The sequence below is a fragment of the Symphalangus syndactylus genome, chromosome 14 (assembly GCF_028878055.3).
Source record: "Symphalangus syndactylus isolate Jambi chromosome 14, NHGRI_mSymSyn1-v2.1_pri, whole genome shotgun sequence".
Taxonomy (NCBI): domain Eukaryota; kingdom Metazoa; phylum Chordata; class Mammalia; order Primates; family Hylobatidae; genus Symphalangus; species Symphalangus syndactylus.
The window spans coordinates 28,294,559-28,318,584 of record NC_072436.2 but is presented as its reverse complement, the minus strand read 5'-3'; the positions used below and the strand labels follow the sequence as shown (position 1 = coordinate 28,318,584).

The 24,026-nt window shown below is 36.7% G+C and overlaps 2 protein-coding genes across 5 annotated transcripts in view; one reads left to right on the top strand and one right to left on the bottom strand.

Moving 5' to 3' along the window:
• LRRTM4 (leucine rich repeat transmembrane neuronal 4) overlaps positions 1–24,026 on the top strand; it is a 771,510-nt gene that overhangs the window by 521,435 nt on the left and 226,049 nt on the right. The gene's annotated exons all lie outside the window — the stretch shown is intronic.
• Positions 15,431–16,350, bottom strand: LOC129461896 (large ribosomal subunit protein eL6-like). Its single transcript, XM_055241366.2, has one exon. The coding sequence runs from the start codon at positions 16,324–16,326 to the stop codon at positions 15,511–15,513; it is 816 nt and encodes a 271-aa protein (XP_055097341.1). The 5' UTR covers positions 16,327–16,350; the 3' UTR covers positions 15,431–15,510.

The window sequence follows — 24,026 nt, the reverse complement described above, 5'->3', positions numbered from 1 at the left end:
ATGAGACAAATTCATTATCATGAGAAAAGCACAAGAAAAATCTGCTCCCATGATTCAATTACCTCCCACCAGGTCCCTTCCATGACATGTGGGGATTATTACAATTCAAGGTGAAATTTGAGTGGGGAAATGCAGCCAAACCGTATCATTGCACCCCTGGCCCCTCCTAAATTTCATGTCCTTACATATTAAAACACAATCAGCCAGGCACGGTGTCTCACGCCTGTAATCCCAGCACTTTGGGAGGCCAAGGCAGGTGGATTACAAGGTCAAGAGTTCAAGACCAGCCCCACCAAGATGGTGAAACCCTGTTTCTACTAAAATTACAAAAATTAGCTGGGCGTGGTGGCAGGCACGTATAATCCCAGCTACTTGGGAGGCTGAGGCAGGCGAATCCCTTTAACCCGGGCAGCAGAGGTTGCAGTGAGCTGAGATCATGCCACTGCACTCCAGCCTAGGTGACAGAGTGAGACTCTGTCTCAAAGAAACAAAACAAAACAAAAACGATCATGCCTTCCAACAGTCCCCCAAAGTTTTAACTAACTCCAGCATTAACTCAAAAGTCCAAGTCCAAAATATCATTGGAGACAAGGCAAGTCCCTTCCATCTAGGAGTCTGTAAAATCAAATGCAAGTTAATTACTTTTTAGATACAACTGGGGTACAGGCATTGGGAAAATTTACCCATTCCAAATCAGATAAGTTGACCAAAACAAAGGGTTACAGGCCTGATGCAAGTCAGAAATCCAGCGGAGCAGTCAAATCTTAAAACTTTGAAATAATCTTTAACTCCATGTTTCACATCTAGGTCATGCTGATGCAAGATGTGGATTTTCACGACCTTGGGCAGCTTCGCTCCTGTGCAGTTGCAGGATTCAGCCACCCTCCTGGCTGCTTTCATGTGCTGGCAGTGAGTGTCTGTGGCTTTTCCAGGTGCATGGCAAAAGTTGTCAGTGGATCTACCATTCTAGGGTCTGGAGGATGGTGGTCCTCTTCTCGCAGCTCCAATAGACAGTGCCCCAGTGGGGACTCTGTGTGGGGACTCTGACCCTACATTTCTCCCCTGCACTGCTCTAGCAGAGGTTCTCCATGAGGGCACCACCACTGCAGCACACTTCTGCCTGAGCATCCAGGTGTTTTCATACATCCTCTGAAATCTAGGCAAAGGTTCACAAACCTCAGTTCTTGACTTCTGTGTACCCACAAGCTCAACACCATGTGGAAGCTGCTGAGGCTTGGAGCTTGCACCCTCTCAAGCCATGTCCCAAGATATACTTTGGTCTCTTTTAGCCATGACTAGAGCAGTTGGGATGTAGGGCACCAAGTGCGTAGGCTGCACACAGCAGGGGTCCCTGGACCCAGCCCAGGAAACCATTTTTCCCTCCTAGGCCTCTGGGCTTATAATGGGGGTTGGGGGCTGTCATCTTGGCAATTAACATTTGGCTCCTGGTTTCTTATGCAAATGTCTGCTGAAGGCTTGAATTTCTCCCCAGAAAATGGAGTTTTCTTTTTTACTGCATTTCAGGCTGCAAATTTTTCAAACTTTTATGCTCTACTTCCTCTTGAACACTTTGCTGCTTAGAAATTTCTTCCAATGGATACCCTAAGTTATTTCTCTCAAGTTCAAAGTTCCACAGATCTTTAGGACAGTGGCAAAATGCTGCCAGTTTCTTTGCATAGGAAGAGTGATCTTTGCTCCAGCTCCCAACAAGTTCTTCATGTCCCTATAAGACCATCTCAGCCTGGATTTTATTGTTCATAACACTATTAGCTTTTTGGTCAAAACCATTCAACAAGTCTCCAAGAAGTTCCAAACTTTTCCACGTTTCTGTCTTCTGAGCCTTTCAATCTGTTCCAACCTCTGCCTGTTGCCCAGTTCCAAAGTTGCTTCTACATTTTCAGGTGTCTTTACAGCAGCGCCCCACTACCCAGTACCAATTTACTGTATTAGTCTGTTCTCACACTACTAATAAAGACATACCTGAGACTGGGTAATTTATAAAGGAAAGAGATTTAATTAACTCATAATTCTACATGGCAAGAAAGGCCTCACAATCATGGTAGAAGGCAAATGAGGACCAAAGTCACATCTTACATGGCGGCAGGCAAAGGTGATATACAGGGAAACTTCCCTTTACAAAACCATCAGATCTCTTGAGACTTATTCACTATCACAAGAAAAGCATGAGAAAAAACCCATCTGCATGATTCAGTTACCTCCCACCAGGTCCCTCGTACAACAAGTGGGGATTATTACAATTCAAGGTGAGATTTCGGTGGGGGCACAGAGCCAATACATATCAACTTCCTAGTATATTATAAGCTCTACATAAGTAGTTAATATTTATTATAATAATAATGAAAATAAGCAAATAAAAGTAAAATAGAATCTATAATTATAAAAAAAGCTTAAATTATTTTATAAGAAACACAAACATGGACAAAATTCTATCAACAGGAAGAAAATAACATAAATAAGAACATAAAAAGCTGAAGTTACAGGATAAGGGAGTTTCAGAGAAGAGAAATTCCATATATTCTTACTGCAAAGTAAAAACTACACATAAAAATGTTAAAAATAAACAGAAGTTATACTCAGTACCCACTATATGGCTATATGTCAAGTCTATTTTTCATATTGAAGTTACCACTGTTGACAAGACAAATAAGTTCCTTGCTCTGTGTAGCATAAATTATTGGTGTGGTCCAGAAAACTAACAAACAAGTAAAAATGAATAGAATAAATTAAAATATTATTAAGTACTCCAAAACATAAGCTCAATAAATAGAACAAGATAATGTGATGAAGAGTATTAATGGAAGAGGTAGAGCTTAGATTCTGTGTTCTAAGAAGCATCTCTTAAAAAGAGACTTTTTAAGCAGAGACCTAAATGATGAGAAAAAGACAATCTTGGGAGGAGGTGAGAACAAGGACACCAAGAAAGCAACAAGGGCAAGGAGAGAACAAGGTGTTTTCAGAAATCAAAAAGGGCACTGTGAAGTCTTGGGAGTTTAAGCAGAAGAGTGACACATTCTGCTTATGTTTTTAAAAGAATGCTCTGGCTTCTATGAACAGAATAGATTGTTTGGGGCTAGTATGGACATAGGGATAGCACTTAGAAGGAAATAGTTGTATTTCCAGTTAGCAATGGTGTCAGATTAGGTAGTCAGCAATGGTGGTTATGGGGAAAAAGACCCATATACTATTTATTTGAAAATGTATTGTAGTATTTGCTGAGGATCTGCATACAGGAAAAATGACTTCCTCTAGCCAAGAATTGGGCATCTACTGCACGACTCTCATTAACACATGATTTTTCCAGCTACTCTTTTAGAAATCTGGTTAGGACACCAAATTTCACTCCTTCTGAAATTACTTTGCAGTCCCCAATTTTAGAGCGTCTGGTACTGGCCAGCAAATGAACTCTAAAAGGCTTTTTTAAAAGGAAGCTAACATGTATGTTTGAAAAGAGGCCAAGTATACATTTGAAAACAGGAGACTCACAATATTACTTGAGAATAATACAGAGTGTCACATTGAAGATTTGCAAAGTCATCATGATGTTGATTCTAAGAGAGTAAAATGTTATGCATGTATTTTATAAATTGTGTGGAAGAAAATCAATCAAGCCCTATTAACATAAGCTTTTATTGAAAATGCCAGGCATGAGAAGGCTCCAAATGAACATTCATACTTGGAGCAGGAGGGCAGAGTGTTTTAAGGAGGTTTAACAGGAGGGGTGAGCTGAAGTTCATGTTTGTCAGATATTTCTCGAAAAGAAAGGGATTGTTTGTGCAGATCCGTTATTGTTTAGGCAATATGACTTTTGTCAACAGTGTTGGACTAAAGCAGTTAGGAGTTGAGATTATGTACAAGGGCATGGGAGAAAGGTGCAGGAAGCACTGTGGAAAATTCTTTGTCCTTCAGTGTCTCTCGCAATTGGGTTTTAATTTTTGGAATACCTTACATGGCCTCTATTGGATATTGAAGGGCTGATTTTGTAGTGAATGTAGATACAGAAAAGTGGCTATAAGGATAAAGGAAAGACAGAACTCTAGGGTGGTGCCTTGATTTTGGGCTGTTTATTGATTCTACTCTTGCCTCCTATCCGTAAAGAAGTATTAATGAGAAATTCTCATGCAGAGAAAGGCAATGTTTGTTCCACTAAACTCCTATCACATGCACATACTTGCCTTAGGAATGTTGTATTGCATTCTGATATGGTTGGCTTGTTGAGGTAGCAGGTAGATCACCTTCCTGGGAATTGGGACCCAGGCTCTCCATGAAATATATTCATCATTTCAGATCCCCTGTCAATTATTCAAGAAAAAAGTGTAATCCTAAAACAATAATCAGAATTCACAAGGTAAGCCTAGGACACACTGGAGAGTAAGTGTCTTCTCTCTTTGGGCCTTACTTTTTTGAGTGTAGATTTTAAGGAGGGCTGGTATAGGTTTCTCTGCAGCAGCTGCTGAGATGACGGCTACTACAGCCCTAAAAGTCAGCACTTCAATGGGTTGAGCCTAAAGCTTCAGAAAACAAGGCAGGATAACTTTAGTTAGTTAGTTTAAATATACTGAACACATTTTTGTATCCTTTGGGCTTAGGAAGAATATTTTATTCGTGTGTCTTAAGTTCTGTTGTTGCTGTTATTTCAATGTCTCAAATCGTTCTCCCCTGAGGTATTATAAGGTAGCTTCTTTTGACATAAAATACTAAGGAGGCACAGTGCCTTTCCAAGGGCAAGGAGATTCCCAGTGTACAAGAATCAAGGTGGTGCTATGTGAAAAGTCCCTCCACAGCCACCATGGAGGCCAATGGATTGATTTCAGGAAAAGAAGAAAAAAAAAAGGAATCCTCCTGATCAGAGAGCAGAATCTAAATAATAGTTATGAAGAAAAAACAAGATGTAGGAATGACCAAAATAATTTTAGTCATTCTACTACTCTTGAGTTCTGTAAGTTTCCAGAACAAACCAAAACATGAATCTCCCTTTTGCTTCCTGTTCCACAAAGAACAAACTGAAAGGACAATAAAGAGATACCTTCTACTTCATCTTACTTAGGGCATCCTCTTCTACCAATGGGCAATACTGTGCCTTTGCAGTATGCAGTCCCTGAGCACACTTCATGTTAAAAGTTAGAAGTTGCTTAGCAACCCCTTTACTACTTACATGTTGTAGATACAACTGACAAGACCAAGGGCATAAGCAATGCTCTACCTTTCTACTAACAGGTTTGCATACACTCTCCCAAGCTCTCATTTATTGTAACCCTTTGAATTTGAAATATCAGCATCTTTGTAATGGAGAAGACCACACAATTACTAACCCTTTATTTTTTCTAGAAATCCCTTAAGGCTGAGAAGGAGATAGACTGTATGTTCAGTCCAAAAGAAGAAATTGCTCACTAATGAGGGCAAAAGATTCTCCTGTGCTCAGCTGCCCCCACAGGCTCATTCACAGTTTTGATTCAGGGTCATGCTTTTCCATCTATGGACACACTTTCCCAGTCTTTCTCCACATCAGCCATTGTCTGGGGCTTTTGTCAATTCATCAAGTCCAGTGAAGCTAAGAAACCAAAAAAATCACGTAGGTGATATTTTTCAGTCTACCTTCAGTAATGTCTAAAGAAGAGCAGTCGATTGTACAGCTTTCTAGCTGAAAGAAGCTATTATCATTGTCTATTTCATTCTTTCCATAGTATATAGGGCTGTCACTCTGCCCTTGTGCACTTTTAAACTGTAGCAACTTAGTTTTAAGGTAGAATAAAAACCACTTAAAAATGGCATCTTGAAGCAGTTTTGTAAAAGTTTGGAATCTACATTATATAATTGTCCAAAATGATTTTTTAGTTGAGATCCCGAGACAAATGGAAAATAGGTACAGACAGGGAAATTCTAAACTGTGTGCTGTGAAAGACAAAATTGAATTAAGTATTATCTGGGTGAAGAAAATTCAGTATGCCAGATATATGCAGATTGTTTCTACTGTATTAACAGCTTAAGTGATTCAACTTTTAAAATCTGAAAGGTAGAAAAGCTGGAGAAATTTCACATGCCCTTCTATTCCTGTCATAATTCAAAATGGATTATCTCTGTTTTGGCCCACCTAGGCTCAATATATGTTGATTTTTAAAAATTGAGAGAAACTGTTTATGTACCTCACATGATCATTTGCAAACTCCTCACCAACCCTTTTTTTTTGTTTCCTTTTGTGTTTTCCTTCCTGGATTTAAGCTGTTTTTGCAGCTCTATGATTGGCCCCTAGAGAGTCTTAAGTCACAGCCACCATTACTGTGTACCAGTTGCTCAAGTACATCTTGAGATTCTATCAAGATATTTTCTGAAACTGTTCACTTGAGAATTGTATCTATTCCCGGGATAGGAAATAGAAACAAACACATGTTAGGGCAAGTAGTTACAGTTCTTACACTGTTGAGTAATATTCTTTATGATAGTGGTTTAATTATGTTGATTTATTGATTTTGCTGCAGTTCAGTTTGAAAGTGTTTGGGATGAGTCATAACCACAAAGGGACTATAAGTCAGGACTGACTAAAAGAAACCTCAATGTACACCTGATGTTGAGAAAAAAACAAAAACAAAAACGAAAACAAAAACAAAACGAAACAAAAAAATATAGAGGAAAAACTGAGGGAAGGGTAACTAGGGATTGTGACAATGACTGTTTTTGTCAATTGTGTTTTTGGTTTTTTTTTGTTTTTTTTTTTTCTCTCCAGCGAGATACACATAAATTTTATAGCAGTGGATGTCAGACTTCAATGTGTACAAAAATCGCCTGGGTTTTCTTGTTAAACGTGCAGATTCCTGGGTCTCATCCTGAAGTTTTTGACTTCATAGTTGGTTGTTGATATTATTGTTGTTACTGTTGTTCTGTGTGTGTTGGGGAGGGGTAGTGTGTGTGCCTCATGGATCTGTTTGTTTAAGCAGCACACAAATTGATTATAATGTAGATAGTAGAAGGGCCACACATTAACATTAACCCCAGCTGTGGGTGCCCTGGGAAGATACTGTAGGGCAGCTGTGAGTATGATCCAAATCCCTCAGCTCTCTAGTTAGACTGGTGATGTAACCCTCTAAACCTATGTAGGAAATAGGAAGGATTAAACAGAATAAGCTCAATGGGGTAGCAGGCAGTGTATTGTATGTAACAGATACTCCATAGATCAGCAGTCCCCAACCATTTCTGGCACCAGGGACTGGTTTCATGGACGACATTTATCCACAGACATGGGGAGCGGGGTGGGATGGTTTTATGATGATTCGAGCATATTACATGTATTGTGCAATTTATTTCTATTATTATTATATTGTAATATATAATGAAATAATTATACAACTTACCATAATGTATAATCAGTGGAAGCCCTGAACTTGTTTTTCTGTAACTAGACAATCCCATCTTGGGGTAATGGGTGACAGCAACAGATCATCAGGTATTAGATTCTTATAAGGAGGGTGCAACCTAGATCCCTCACATGCGCAGTTCACAATAGGGTTCACGCTTCTGTGAGAATCTGATGATGCCACTGATCTGATTTGAGGTGGAACTCAGGCAGTGATGCAAACTATGGGGAGCAGCTGTAGATACAGATGAAGCTTCACTTGCTGGCCGGTGCTCACCTGCTGCTGTGCGGCCCAATTCCTAACAGGCCATGGACTGGTACCGCTCTGTGACCTGGGAGTTGGGGACCCCTGCCATAGAATGTTAGTTCAATTTTCTCTAGCTCTGTCACCAACCACATATTCTTAAATGTGACTTCATGGGTTCTTCTTTGTAAACAGTGATGGTATAAATTAGTAGACTGAATCAGCAAGTGGGAGCAGTATGGTATCAAGGAAAACTGGTTTGAGCTTTGGTGGATCTCATGAGACAGTAACTCAAGTTTTCACATCATTTTAGGGTTTCAGATTCATATTTCATCAGTGTTTATGCGTGATGAGGCCTGAGCTGGAGGACCGAATCATGCTAAATAAAACATCTCAACAAACTAAGGCAAATAAGAGATATTTAAATCATCAAACTTCCAGTGAGAAATAAAGCATTTATACTGGTAGGTACACCAACATATTTACAATCAATAAGCTCTACTGCCGTATTTGAACTGCATGGGAATCAGGAAAAAAAATCAGGACTGAAAGTAAAAATTCACTTCCAGAAATCAGTGTCAAAGAGATATAAATATTTGAAGCCCATTTGATTGAGCTTCATAAATTGATAGTTGCTTGGGGAACATGAAATCAGAACAGGGGAAATTAGGTTAATTAAAATTTTACTGACTTTGAAATAAGACATTCTGAGAAAGCTATCTAAAAAAATCTAGCTCTGCATAAATACTCAAAATCACTTGACAACACCCTGTCCTTTAGCTCTGGCTCCTTCTCCCTTGATGAGGACCAGAATTTCTTTCTCAGTATAGGTATTTGCCAGGCTTGATATGCGCTGTTTATCATTTCCTGTACGTATAGAAACATTGACAAGTTCCAGCCCAACATCTGCAGGAGTGAGCCTCTAAGAAATAGATTGCAATAGGTATGACTCTCGGGCCAATAACTCAGTTATGTCAATTATATAATTTTGTTTTTTATAACTATACTTAATTTCATTTTAACATTTTTTTCTCAGCAGATTGTGAGGAAACTTTTCATCAATCATTACTAACAGTGCACATTTGCTCCCAAAGATTACTACCAGAGGTATTTTCCTCCCAACATCCTACTGTGGTCATAAACGCTTATGACATTTTTCATATTTCCAGGCAAGAGAATATTTGTATTAAGTTTGCACTTAAGAATTAGTGCAGCTTTATAGTCATTTTTTGATTTTTCCTGTGAGTTTTTACTATTATATGCTATTAAGCAAAATTTTACTTGATCTTATACAATTATTAAGAGTTGTCTTTTCTTCATAATTTTCAAAGAAGTAACCTCGCTTAATTTTATTTTACCTCTGAAATAAGTCTTTGTTCAGGTAAACTGAAAAGAACACTTTATAGGACTCTAAGCAAAATTATGCAGATGGACACAATTTTCATTAGTAGGACACAGAATCTCTCATGATTAATGTTATTTATTTAATAATTTCCCAACAGAGGTTTTGTTTAAATTCATGAGCTTTTGATATCATATTTCTCTAAATCAACAAAATTGATCTAAGTTACATTATCTAACAGTTCAATAATTTTCTGTGTTCTATGGCCCCTCTAAAATATATTACGTCTATTGCTTGTTTATGATAACATGTTTAATTTTTAGAATTTCTAATTGGTACTTTTTTTTTTTTTTTTTTTTTTTTTTTTTTTTTTTTTTTGAGACGGAGTCTCGCTCTGTCTCCCAGGCTGGAGTGCAGTGGCGCGATCTCAGCTCACTGCAAGCTCTGCCTCCCGGGTTCACGCCATTCTCCTGCCTCAGCCTCTCCAAGTAGCTGGGACTACAGGCACCCGCCACCACGCCTGGCTAATTTTTTCTATTTTTAGTAGAGACGGGGTTTCACCATGTTGGCCAGGATGGTCTCAATCTCCTGACCTCGAGATCCGCCCGCCTCGGCCTCCCAAAGTGCTGGGATTACAGGCGTGAGCCACCGCGCCCGGCCCTAATTGGTACTTTTGCATGTCAACTCATTCCTGATTTATATATGCCTATGTTTTGTTCCGTAGTTTCCTGTTGGTGATTTACGATCTTACTTCTTATTTTATCTCTCTGAATATTTTAGGTAGATTCATTTTATAATCATTTAAAAAAATATACTACATTATCTGCATACCTTCATAAGTTAATTATTTCTCCCTGAGTTTTTTAAATACTATTCTTAAGTTACTAGTTTTTTTCTTTGTGCTTTAAACCTTGATATGCCAATTCGTCTTGAATAGGTGTTTGTGTATCCATGGGCACATATTTACTTTGTATTTCCCATGTGCACCCATCTGTGTCTAGTTGTTTCCAATCTGCAAATTGGGATCTTATATTTATATTGGAGTTGAAGAGTTCTCATCTTGTAGAGATGCCAGAGTTATAGTTCCTGAATCTATATGGCTTACCTTGGTCCCAGTTGTGTGGACATCTCTATTCCCTCCAGCTTTCCTAGGTAGCAACACTAGGCAATGACTGTGACTTTTTTATATCTACTTTTGTGGGTGTTTCAGCTGTGACTAGCAGGGGAATTTATTAATTTTTACTTTGATAGAGCCAATTCCCCATTTGCCTCCCCCAGAATTTGATCTAGAAACTTCATAGAATTATCATTCAGGCTTCATTTATTGCTGTGGGTTTCAGTTCAACATTTGTTTATTGAGATAGCTATGTGGTGTAAAAGTACTTCAAGTATCATGCTAAGCATTTAGAACCAAGGTGGAGAGGAATTCCATATATAGTTACAGCAATATCTTGACCAGAATTCACAAGCATAAACATTGTGCATCCATATTTCTCTTGAACATGAATTCAAAGGCAGAAAAGTAGTTCAATAATTGCTCTTGACTATGCTACTTTTAAAATATGTGTAAACTTAATTCATAGGAAATATGAAAATAAGGAATTATCTAGGTAGCTCTTTCCATTCATAATTATTCCTTACCTTTCTTTCTGTCTCTTATATGCATTTTCTAAACTCTGTAGTTCTACAGAGCACACTTCAAAATTTAAAAGTTCAGTTTCTCGGGTCAAATTTCTCCTACCAATCTCAAGTCTTATAATAAGACAGACTTGTCAGTTATCAGATTCAACTCTGAGGTCTACCCTTGGAACTTTCCTCTTGATTTAGATAAAAACGTCAGGAAGGGGTTTGAGCAAAGATTTCATTTTCCTAGTTAGGTCAGATAATAATTTAGCTTAGATAGAATGCCATAAAATAGAGTTCCCTAGCTTTTTTTTTTTTAAATAAAACTTTGTGTGCATTATTGTTGATAGTAGGGTGAATCAATTTCACACATTCATCAAAACAGCAGATAATACACTTTTATGTAATTATTTGCTGGATTACGTTTACTATAAATACCATGTTCATAAAATCATGAGATAAATCTTCAGTGTATCAATCACAAATTACTCATCTTATTCTGTTAATTTTGATATTTCTTGAAAAGCTAATATTTCATAATATTTCTTATAGTTATACTATGTCAAGAATGATGCAGGATTTGAAATTTTATCCTACTTACAAGCAAATAGGTTAGCCTGCCACAATCTCAATAATGGTAGCAGAAGTCATGAGACTCCTGGATCAGAGACATGGGATTTTATTGCTCATGGCATCAACAGTAGCCAAAGCTTCACACTGATTTACATCAGTTCTCTATGCTCTCCAGTCCTGCTAAGGAAATGCAAAGGGCCCATCTTGGATGCTTGCACATGAAATTGGTTGTATGTTGCAGGATAGAAACACAGCTTGGGGGATTCACCATCATTGTATTTATTATTTTATTTTATTTTCTTCTCAATTGTTTATTTTTGTAATTTTTAAAATAATTTCAACTTCTATTTTAGATTCAAGGGGATACATGTGCAGGTTTATTACATGTGTGTATTGTATGATACTGAAGTTTGGGATACAACTAATCCCGTCACTCAAGCAGTGAACATAGTACTCAATAGGTAGTTTTTCAGTTATTTCCCACTGCTTCATTCCACCTCTAATTGTCTGCAGTGTCTATTGTTGCCATCTTTATGTCCACGAGTACCCAATGTTTAGCTGCCACTTATAAGTGATAACATGTGGTGTTTGGTTTCCTGTTCCTGCATTAATTTGCTTAGGATAGTGGCCTCTAGCTGCATCTATGTTGCGGAAGAAAAAATATGTTTTCATTTTATGTTATGTCTGCATAGTATGCCATGGTGTATATGTACCATATTTTTCTTTATCAAATCCACGAATGGTGGACACCTAGGTTGATTTCATATCTTTGCTATTGTGAATGGTGCTTCAATAAACTTACAAGGGCATGTGTCTTTTTGGTAGAACAATTTATTTTCCTTTAGATGCATACCCATTGTTGGGATTGCTGGGTGGAATAGTAATTCTATTTTTACTTCTTTGAGAAATCTCCAAACTGCTTTCCACAGTGGCTAAACAAATTTACATTCCATGAAGAGCGTATAAACATTCCTTTTTCTCTGTAGACGCATCAACATTTGTTGCTTTTCTATTTTTAATAACAGCCATTCTGCTTATGTGAGATAATATGTCACTGTGGTTTTGATTCACATTTCTCTGATTATTAGTAATGTTGGAATTTATTCATATGTTTGTAAGCCAAATGTATGTTTTCTTTTGAGAAGTATCTGTTCATTTTCATTGCCAGTTTTTTAATGGGGTTGGTTTTTGCTTGATGAGATATTTAAGTTTCTTATAGATTCTAGATGTTAGATCTTTGTCGGATACATAGTTTGCAAGTATTTTCTTCCATTCTGTCGATTGTTTACTGATAGCTTTCTTCATCCTGTGCAAAAGCTCCTTTAATTTGTTCCTACTTCTCAATTTTTGTTTTTGTTGCAATTGTTTTTGAGGACTTAGTAACAAATTATTTGCAAAAGCTGATGTCTTGAATGGTATTTCCTAGGTTTTCTTCTAGGATTTTTACAGTTTGAGGTCTTACCTTTAAATCTTTAGACCATCTTGAATTATTTTTTATATACAGGGAAAGGTAAGGGTCCAGTTTTATTCTTTCAGATAGATTAGCCAGGTATCCAAGCACCAGTTATTGATGAGGAAGTCCTTTCCCCATTGCTTATTTCTGTTGAATTCATCAAAGATCAGATGGTTGTAGGTGTGGGTTTTATTTCTGGGTTTTCTAATGTGCTCCATTGGTTTAAGTGTCTCTTATTGTACCAGTACCATGCTGTTTTGGTTACTTAAGCCTTATAGTATAGTTTGAAGTCAAGTAATGTGATACCCCCAGCTTTTCTTTTTTTTTCCTCAGGATTTCTTTGGCTATCTTGGCTCATTTTTATTCCATATGAATTTTAGAATACTTTTTTCTAATTCTGTAAAAAATGACACTGATATTTTGATAAGAATAGCATTGAATCTACAGATTGTTTGGGGCAGTATAGCCATTTTAATGATATTGGTTCTTCCAATCCATGAACATGGATTGTTTTTCCATTTGTTTGTGTTGTCTTTGATTTCTTTCAGCAGTGTTTTGCAGTTCTCGTTGTGCAGATCTTTTAGCTGCTTGGCTAGCCATATTCCTAGATATTTCATTTTCTTTGTGGCTATTGAAAAACGTTCTTGATTTTAATTTCAGTCCGAACATTATTTGGGTTTAGCTACAACACTGATTTTTTACATTAATTTTGTATCCTCAAACTTTAATAAAATTGTTTATCAATTTTAGTGGCTTTAGGCAAAGTCTTTAGGGTTTTCTAGGTATAGAATCGTATCATCAGCAAAACAGATAATTTGATTGCTTTTTCTATTTGGATGCCTTTCATTTCTTTCTCTTGCCTGGTTGCTTTGGCTAGCACTTCCAGTACTATATTGAATAGGAGTGGTGAAAGTGGGCATCCTTGTCTTGTTTCAATTCTTAAGGATAATGCTTCCAGCATTTGCCCACCCATTATGATGTTGGCTGTTGGTTTTTCATAGATAGCTCTTATTATTTTGAGTCATGTTTCTTCACTGCCTAGTGTGCTGAGAATTTTTATCATGCACGGATGTTAAATTGTATTAAAGGGGTTTTCCATGTCTATTGAGATGAGCATATGGTTTTTAAATTTGATTTTGTTTATGTGGCGAACCACATTTAATGACTTGTATATGTTTAATCAATCTTAAATCCCAAGAATAAAGCCTAGTTTATTGTGGTGAATTAACTTTTTGATGTTCTGTTGGATTCCAGTTGCTAATATTTTGTTGATGATTTTTGCATCTATGATCATCAGGGATATTGGCTTTGAGTTTTCTTTTTTTGTTGTGTTTGTGCCTGGTTTTATTATCAAGGTAATGCTGGATTCATAGAATGATTTAGGGAGGAGCCCTCCTCTTTGGTATTTTTGGAATAGTTTCAGTAGAATTGGTGCCAGCTCTTCTCTGTACATCTGGTCGAATTTGGCTCTGAGCCCATCTGGTCAAGCTCTCTTTTTTGTTGGTAGATTTCTTATGATTGATGCAATTTCAGAACTTAATATTAGTCAGCTAAGGGCTTAATTTCTTCCCATATCAATCTTTGGAAGTGGTGCATTTCAAGGAATTTATTATAAATTTCTGCTAGATTTTGTACTTTGTGTGCATCGGTATGTTCATAACAGTGTTGGAGAATCTTTTGTATTTCTGTCACATAAGTTGTAATGTCACCTTTGTTGTTTCTACTTGGGCATACTTGAATCTTCTCTCTTTTTTCCTTTGTTAGTCTAGCTAGTGGTCTATTGATCTTGTTTATCCTTTAAAACAATAAATTTTGGTTTTGTGATCTTTCATATGAATTTTTGAGTCTCAATTTCATTCGGTTACACTCTCATTGTAGTTATTTCTTTTCTTCTGTTAGCTTTGGGGTTAATTTATTCTTGCTTTTCTAGTTCCTCTAGGTGTAATGTTAGATCATTAATTTGAGATCTTTTTAACTTCTTGATGTAGGCATCTGTGACTAAAAATTTTGCTCTTAACACTGCCTATGCTGCATCCCAGAGATTTTGGTATGTTTGTCTCTGTTTTCATTTATTTCAAAAAATGTTTTATTTCTGCTTTAATTTTCTTTTTTACCCAAAAGTCATTCATGATCAAGTTGTTTAATTTCATGTAACTGTGTGGTTTTCAGAGATCTTCTTGTTATTGATTTCTGTTTTGTTTCACATTGGTTCAAGAGTGTGGTTGGTATGATTTTGATTTTTTTAAATTTATTGAGACATGCTTTATAGCCAAACATGTGGTCAATCTTATAGTATGCTTCAGGTGCAGAAGAGAATAATGTATATTCTGCGATTGATGGGTGGAATAGTCTGTAAGTGTCTATTAGGTCCAATTGGTCAAGTATCAAATTTAAATCCAGAATTTCTTTGTTAGTTTTCTGCCTCAATGATCTGTCTAACACACTATCAGTGGTTGTTGATGTCCCTCACTATTATTGTGTGGTTGTCTAAGTCTTTTTGTAGGTCTAGATCTATTTGTTTTATGAATCTGTGTGCTCCAATGTTCAGTGCATATGTACTAAGGATGGTTAAGTCTTCTTGTTAAATTGAACCCTTTGTCATTATCTAATGCCCATTCTTTTCCTTTTTTACTATTGTTGGTTTAAAGTCTGTTTTATCTGATAGAAGGTAGTGACCCCTGCTCTTTCTTCCATTTGCCTGACACATCTTTTTCCAACTCTTTCAGCCTAGGTGTGTTACTACATAGGAGATGAGTCTCTTAAAGACAGCAGACAGATGGGTCTTGCTATTTTATTCAGCTTACTCTGTACCTTTTTTTTTTTTTGTAGTCAGCTATTTAATTAGGTTCTTAAGATATTTAGAACACCAATTTGTGAGGATAAATTCCGTTTGTCAGGGCAAACACAGATCACAGGTAGCCCTGGAGCTGAGGAATAGCTTTGATTTTTGGTAAAATTTGTGAGTCCACAGCTTTCTGATCAATCTTGCGCTGCTCTGTAATCTCGTATTTCTCTTTTTCTGTGTCGAAGATCTCACCTTCCTGGTGTCTGGGCTTCCGCAGCTTCTTCTTCTTGGAGTAAGCATCAGTAAGATGTTTTGGGATTTTTACATTGCTGATATCGATTTTGGTTGAGGTGGCAATGACAAATTTCTGGTGTGTTCTTCGTAGAGGAACTCGATTGAGGACCAGAGGTCCAGTTACAAGTAACAAGCCACTAGCCAGCTGCTTCAGGAAAACCACCCTCTTGCCCCTGTGGCGTCCAGTGAGGATGATCAGAATGGTCCCAGGCGTAATGCTGGCTCGCAGTTTTCTCACGTGCTGACTGAAGGGTTTTTTGCCGTGGCTCAACAGCTTTCCAGGCACATCTTCAGTAGGATAATATCTAGGCATTTTGCGAAGTTTAACCACCCGGGTACCACCGTTCTTGTCACCACCAAATGGTTTTGTAACAGTTGCAAGAACCTTCTCCTTCTTTTTCTTTTCAACCTTGGATTTAGCAGCTGAGTACTTCCTCTTGTGCATGGCCTTTCTGGAATTCATGGCAGATCGGGAATGCCTGCCAATTCCTCTGACAAGGACAGGGTTGCGGCTGCAATGGGGCTTCCCCTTCTTGGGCTTTTTAGCCTTGAGGTTACCCTTTTTCACCTTGCCACCAGCATCAGCCTTCTTGGCTTCGGGTTTCTTCTCTTTAGTATCTGGCTTCTCAACTTTTTCACCCGCCATCTTGCAAGATGGGAAAGAGGACTCTGTACCTTTTAAGTGAGGTGTGTAGACTATTTACATTCAAAGTTAATATTGATGTATTAGGTTTGGACCTAATCATGAAGTTGTTAGCTGGTCATTTTGTAGTTTTTATTGTGTGGTTTCTCACCATATTTTTAGAAAGCAAAGGAAGTCTACTTTTTCATAGGTGGAAATGAAATTAAGATTGGATTAGAGGTGTTACTTATTCTTTCACAATTGCCCTGCAAGAACAACCCTGAGAAATTTTCCTGGTAAAGAGTGATTAAGGCATTGCCTTCTAGATTTACCCAGAAAGAACTTTTATGGATGCTCAAACTTTATGGGGTATTACCTCTCCCTAAACCAAATAATGAAGCATAATTTTATGAAAACTGCTAGATATTTAAACATAATATGATTAACAATATAAGTAAATAGCCAACAGTTACTCACCATTGTGCTATGTACTTTATCTGTTTTATCACAATTAGCTTCTATCATTTCTTCCCTTGAACTTTTAGTCACTTCTTTTTGAGATAAGTAAACCAAATCTCAAATACTTTAAGACAGAAAAAAAGAAGTTTAGAAACATTATAGAAATACTTTTTATAAAATAATGATAATGACCACTACAATCAGAATAATAGTAATAATAAGCTTTAATATGACTAGTATAGATTTTTTAAATCTAACCCTCACAATAACACACTGAGATCCATTATTGCCATTTCTAGCGCAGGATACTCAGAATAGGGAGATTAAGCAACCTTGGACAGGCTAACTATTCACTGCAAAGACAGGGAAAGATTGCTCCAGAATGTGCATTTTCAACTAATTTGCTGTATTCTCTCTCAACAAGTAATTATGATTTCATACTAACAAAAGTATCCTTTTTCGTACTATACTCAACATATGCAATCTTTGTTTATGCTATTTTATACAGTTGCAGATTCAAAATTTTTATTAATTTTTCTATATTGAAACACAAATGAAGTAATTTGCTTCAAACCCTTAGATCATGAATAAGAAAATCTTTGTTGTGGGTTCCCTTACAGACCACTAATGCATGTTTTTGTGGAAAACTAGTAGTAATTTGGGAAGTATGAAAGCTGAACAGACCATTGTAGATACCGTATTAAATAGATTGTTAAATTTTCAGTCTACCGGCTACTCAGTCACTTTCTTCAGGGACAGGGGTATCTATGATCAAGACTTATCAATTGCAAAAACGATTGGGAAATAATGGATAAATCAAAATGAAAACTGAACAATACATGTAATAATATGTAGAAATTGTATTTTTAATTGATTATTTCTCAGAGGTGGTTTTTCTAAACACTACAGTAAGATATATTTTACCAATCTGAGTTCTGTAGCTTCAGTTCCCTCATACCACTGCCTCCCAGAAAAGAATTAATAGTTTTCTGGTGGCAATTCTAGTAAAAAGGTGATAGGAGATGTCAAGTCCAGGTAATGTGTGGGGAAGAAAGAATGGGGTGGTGGTGGTGGGGGGGACCACCTGCTATGGAAATGACAAGAGCGCTTGGAGAACAGAAATATTTAATAAGAATTTTTTAGGTGTTTCACTATAATATGTGCAATGTAATGGCTAAATTTATATCCTCTACCAAATATTTAGTAGAAAATTTGAGGCTTTTAAAAGGTTTTATTGTTTCTTTTTAAGGAATTCGAAGGGGTGACTTTTGAAATACACGATTTCAGTAATTGCAGCATAGTATAAGTTGATGTCCATAGCATAAGGGAAAAAAGAAAACTCTTGTGTAGATTGGAACATTCCATCACCACGGCAACTTTATGGAGAACAAATTTATCTGAATTAGCAGCTGGGTCAAGGATATTATCATCATCGACCACCTCAATGCCCCTGATTTAGATTTTAGTGGAACACATACCATGTTTTGGTAGATTGCTGGCCTACCATGGACATGTAAAGGGTTCATTCTACTCTTTTTTCGCCTTGTGCTTAAGGAGACTTGCTATGAAATTATCGAGTTGAACTTTTACCTGTTAAAGTTATCAATATCAATGACAAAAAAAATGGGAAGAGGAAGCATTTGGAGAAATTAGGTTGGCTGCAGACTGGAAAACACAAGAAAACCCATAGTAATGATTAGAACTAATTATAGAGGCAAATGAAAGTTGACAGAAGAAAAAAGAACCCAGAGCTAGAGTATCGAGAAAGTAAGAGTGACTTCGTAGTCTCTAAATATTCTTTTATCACACATAATACTAGTAAGGTTTTTAAAGCATTTACCCTGCATATTTAGCATTTGAAATTTATTCATATAATAAATATACTCCATAGCAATCATTATTAGTACTCACCAATATTCAGCTCTTCTTTCTTTTTTGGGCCTATGGGCGACTGTATTTCCTGGTCCTTTTGGTCAGTGGAGTAGTGAAATGTCCTGCAGAATTTTCACAGTGTTTCTTTTTCAGGCCTCCAAATTGGAGGACACCATGTGCTCATGTTAGTGCATCTACAGGATAATGGAGACTCTGTCGTACTGTTTGTTTGAGAAACTGTGTGGAGCAAAGCCCCAGGCAACCTACTGTGGCTTAAAAACTCTAAAATGCATTTATCTCTCATTTTTTTTTACCATGAGAGATGAATATATTTTACAATATTAAGCCATTGAAATTTTGAAATTGTTACCACATCATTACTTAGATTATTGTAAACAACATACACACACAGGTGAAACTTAAAATTACTAATACAAAAATATATATAGAAACTTACATATCTTCTTTCTGTACCCTACTGCGTATTTCTGAGCATTCCCTTGGATCCTTTTGCTCCCATTTGGAAATCACTGCTCTAGATATCACCTAATATTACCAAGAGTATATACAGACATATAAGGTCAATTGTGATACTTCTTTAGAGTTTTATTTTTAAAAGAATAAATTATTTAATCCTGAAAAGTGTGCACTTTGTCACCAGGTGAAGTTTGGGTACTTTCCTTGCATGTTATAAGTGCTGGCATTCTGGCTACGATCAGATGTTAGACAACCTTTGGTTATAAAAAGAAACACTTCTTAACAAGAAAATATAAAAATTAATAATGAATACTGTAAAAGACAATTCTTATATAGAATTTACAAAAAAATGTGAGGATTAAATAAATAAGAATTGTTATTCCTAACCCATATCATTCTTCCAAAATACTCCAGATTTTATTTTTTCATTGCTTTCTAAAAAATAAATAAAAGAATACTTTATTGAAGCCAGTATCTTCCCACTATTGGCTACCGACTGTCAGATAAATATGGTGTCATAATAGTTTATGCTACCTAGTTATTTGAAATGTTTTCTATCAGTTACCATGCAAATTAAAGATGAGGTAATGTATTTGCCATGTTTATTTTAGTTGCGTGCAATAGAAAGTAAAATCAAATTAGCTAAAGCAAAAGAAGAAATGTATTGGCCTATATAGCTGCAAAGTCCAAGGAGTAAACTTGCTTTAGGCATGGCTGAATCCAAGAGTACAAACAATATCATTAGAGATCTATCTCATTTTCTCTCTCTCTGCTCAGGTTTTCTCCCTGTTGATTTTATTTTCAAACAAACTTATTCTATGTGCCAGGATAGCTGTGCCAGTTAGTTCTGGGCTTTCATTATGTTCAACTTCTGAGATTTCAGTAGCAAGATAAATCTTTGTAATTACTATGCCCCCAAAATGTTCAGATTAGCCACATTAGTTACATGTCTTCTGTAATGTAAAAGCACGAACAACTATTGGTTTCTTTGCAGAAGAGAAGACCTCCAAAAAGGAAAAGACCTAAGTAACTTAGAAATGGAAAAATCTGACCTATGCAGGGAGGGCTTCTGATTTAGCTCTTGCAGACATCATATCTTGAAAAGAAATCTCTCTAGTATATTTTTGGTTAAAGACTATGAAATAAAATCTCCTACAGTGCTAAATCTCCTGCAGCCAAATCGTTTTTAGTAATCAATAGCAGAAGAAAGGATAATAATGCTTTCCTTTACAACTAAAAGAACAGAATTTTAAATGCACGCTCTTCAGAAGTTCAAGTCAAACAATGAAAATTCAAGTAGATATTCAGAAGGAATATCTCAAAAAAAAGTAGCACTGCTAGGCCGGGCGCGGTGGCTCACGCTTGTAATCCCAGCACTTTGGGAGGCCGAGGCGGGCGGATCACGAGGTCAGGAGATCGAGACCACAGTGAAACCCCATCTCTACTAAAAAAAAAAATTACAAAAAATTAGCCGGGCGTGGTGGCGGGCACCTGTAGTCCCAGCTACTCGGAGAGGCTGAGGCAGGAGAATGGCGTGAACCCGGGAGGCGGAGCTTGCAGTGAGCTGAGATTGCGCCACTGCACTCCAGCCTGGGTGACAGAGCGAGACTCCGTCTCAAAAAAAAAAAAAAAAAAAAGTATCACTGCTAAAATGCAAAAGTCCAATGAAAATCTAGAGTTAACATTATTTAAAATCTAACTAGATTAATCACTCATATCTCTAGATTGCAAAGCAGATGATGAAATTAAAAGTTACAATGCAAATGGAAGGTCAAGAACTCTACCTTTTACTAGAAGCAGCCAAGTGAAAGATTGTGAATTGCGATCTCAGTGGTTCAGAGGGTGAATTATTTGTTTTCAGGTCTTTGAAATCTCTGAGTAAGAATGTTAGTGGAGTGGAGTGGGGCAAATTCATTCTTCCTGCTCAGTCATTAATGACTCATATTGTCTTTCAATATTCTCTTTTATGATTAAAAATGATGTGTGTGTAGTACATTAACAGAGCCACTATAATATGCAAACACAATGCCATTCAAAAAGCCAGTGTTTTGCTTAAAAAAAAATTTTTTTTAAAGCATTAGATTTTATCTCCTTTTTGATTGCCTCTCACATTAGTCAGAAGCCTCTAACTTCCTAGATTCTTTAATAAAAACTTCAAATCATGCGGCAAGTCATTTGACATAACAGATTTTTCACTAACATCCTTTCAGCAGCTAGCAACTTTAGTCTCAGGAGGAGATCCTTCACCCTGTTCTGGGTTATTAAAGCTAATTAAAGTGATGACCCTTGTTTGCCATACTGTCACTCAAGTTCTTCAGAAAGGACATCCTATCCCTTCTTATTCCTCTGTTCCTTTTCTGTGGTGTTAGCAGAAGAAAGGAAAGAAATGCTATCCCACTGGGGCTCTAAGCTGAAAGCAAACTCTGTGAATCGTTCTTTTTACAGAAGCAGCAATCTCTCAATTTACTTTTAAGGAAACATTATCCCCCACCATTTAATTCACAGGTGGGGAACTGTTTAAATATAAACAACTTTTACATATTTCCAATACAAACTCTTTCACCAAATTTTCTAAATTAGGAATGCATCTTTTTTACAAAATAATCTCAAATAAAATTTTAAAAGCTCTTCTAAAGTGTGCCAAAATGTTGATAGAAGATAAAGAATTCCTTTTGGGGGAATTGTATAAGAGAAACTACTTGAATTTACGGGATTTTGAAAGACCCAGTCATACAAAGAAAATTAATACTTTAGAAAAACTTCATTTTGAATGTCTAGAATGCTGTCGTAGTGAAACTTCTATCCTCTGATTTTCCCCAAATTTCAGAAAAAAATAATTATTTTGCTTTGAAATGAATTAATAATGCTTTCTTTTTCAAATTCCCCTTTATTATCTACTTGTGCAAATGTAAGTACATTATGTCTACATCAATTTTTTAATCATGTTAACTTGAGTGTGAGCAGCAGTATAGTTAGGAATGCTTTGCGCTGCAGTAAATACACTTAACATGACCTTAAACAAGTAGGAGTTTAGGCCTGGCGCGGTGGCTCACGCCTCTAATCCCAGCACTTTGGGAGGCCGAGGTGGGTGGATCACGAGGTCAGGAGATCGAGACCATCCTGGCTAACATGGTGAAACCCTGTCTCTATAAAAAATACAAAAAATTAGCTGGGCATGGTGGCGGGCACCTGTAGTCCCAGCTACACAGGAGGCTGAGGCAGGAGAATGGCGTGAACCCAGGAGGCGGAGCTTGCAGTGAGCAGAGATAGCGCCACTGCACTCCAGCCTGGGCGACAGAGCGAGACTCCATCTCAAAAAAAAAAAAAAAAAAAAAGAAAACAGAAAAAAAAAAACAAGTAGGAGTTTGTTCTCCCAGATAAAGAATCTTGAAAATAGCGGTTTAGTGGTAATTCAGTGACTCCATCATATCTCCAGTGTTTCAGGCTTCTGCTGTTTTTCTGATCTTCCAGTCTTAATGTGTCAGTCCTTGACCTCAAGTTGCCAGAAGCCTTCTCCACCTCCAGCACCGTATCACAGTTTAGAGTAGGAGGAACAGGATGCTGCGGAGAGCCTGCTAGCTGAGTGTGTGTCATCCAACAGGCTTTTCCTTAAGTCCCATAGGCCAAATGTTACATGGCCACACATACATATCGGTAAGCTCAGAAACAGGGAATTTTGGATGTAGAACAACTAAAATATGCAACAGTATCTGCTGTTTTTGTTGTTCATTCTCTTTTACATAAATATGTGATAATGATCAGATGCTACAATTCTACAAAAAAAATTCACATTTAAAAAATATTGAAATATTTCTAAATTTGAGGACAAATTTCAATTAATGTGTACTAATATAAAATATATTTTATATAAAAAAGCAATTGCTATTAAATCAACAGTACATCATAAAGCTGTGAAAAGCTGTCTTATGTGTATCACAGTATCTTAATTCTCAGTCAGATGATTTTCTTCTGTTTTGTGTGTCTATTTTTTTAAATGCAATTACTAACATTTTAACATACAAGTTTCATTAAAGGTATAAATAATTCATAATTGTTTAGGTAACCATGTGGTGAATCTTCATTCAGATGATGATTACAAACAGAAAGTACTCAGGTAGTCACACTGGAAATTGTTCTGCCTGTTTGTAATGAATGTTTGTTAAATTTTTGATAATCCAGTTTTAAAAAAGTATGTGAAAAATAGGTGCATGTCATCTAGAAACACAACTTTCTTGTGGCCCAATATCGCCGATTTTATTAGCTGTTTGTCTCTAAACTTTGTCATTGTGAAGACAAATGAATTTTAAAATATTTGATGGCCTTATTTTTTAATCTTACTGAAAAGATTTACAAAGTTGAATTACGTGAAGATGATTGGAAACGATCTACATCATTTCCTTCTGCGTATGATTGCTCTATCTCATGTATGATTTTGAAAACAGGAGTCAAATTAAAAAATACTGTAATTACTGTATTAGTCTATTCTCATGCTACTAATAAAGACATACCTGAGACTCTGTAATTTAAACAGGGAAGAGGTTTAATGGACTCACAGTTCCACATGGCTGGGGAGGCCTCACAATCATGATGGAAAGTGAAGGGGCAGCAAAGGCATGTCTTACATGGTGACAGGCAAGAGAGCTCGTGCAGGGAACTCCCATTTATAAAACCATCAAATCTCCTGAGACTTATTCACTACCATGAGAACAGTATAGGGGAAACCGCCCAGATGATTCAATTAGCTGTGGCTGGCCCCACCCTTGATACATGGAAATTATTACAATTCAAGGAGAGATTTGGGTGGGGACACTGCCGAACTGTATCACTACTGTTTAGTAATGTGTGACTTAGGGTCTATAAAATGGATTAGAAATTTAAGGCCAATTGACCTTTCTGCCTCATTCTAACCATACCAT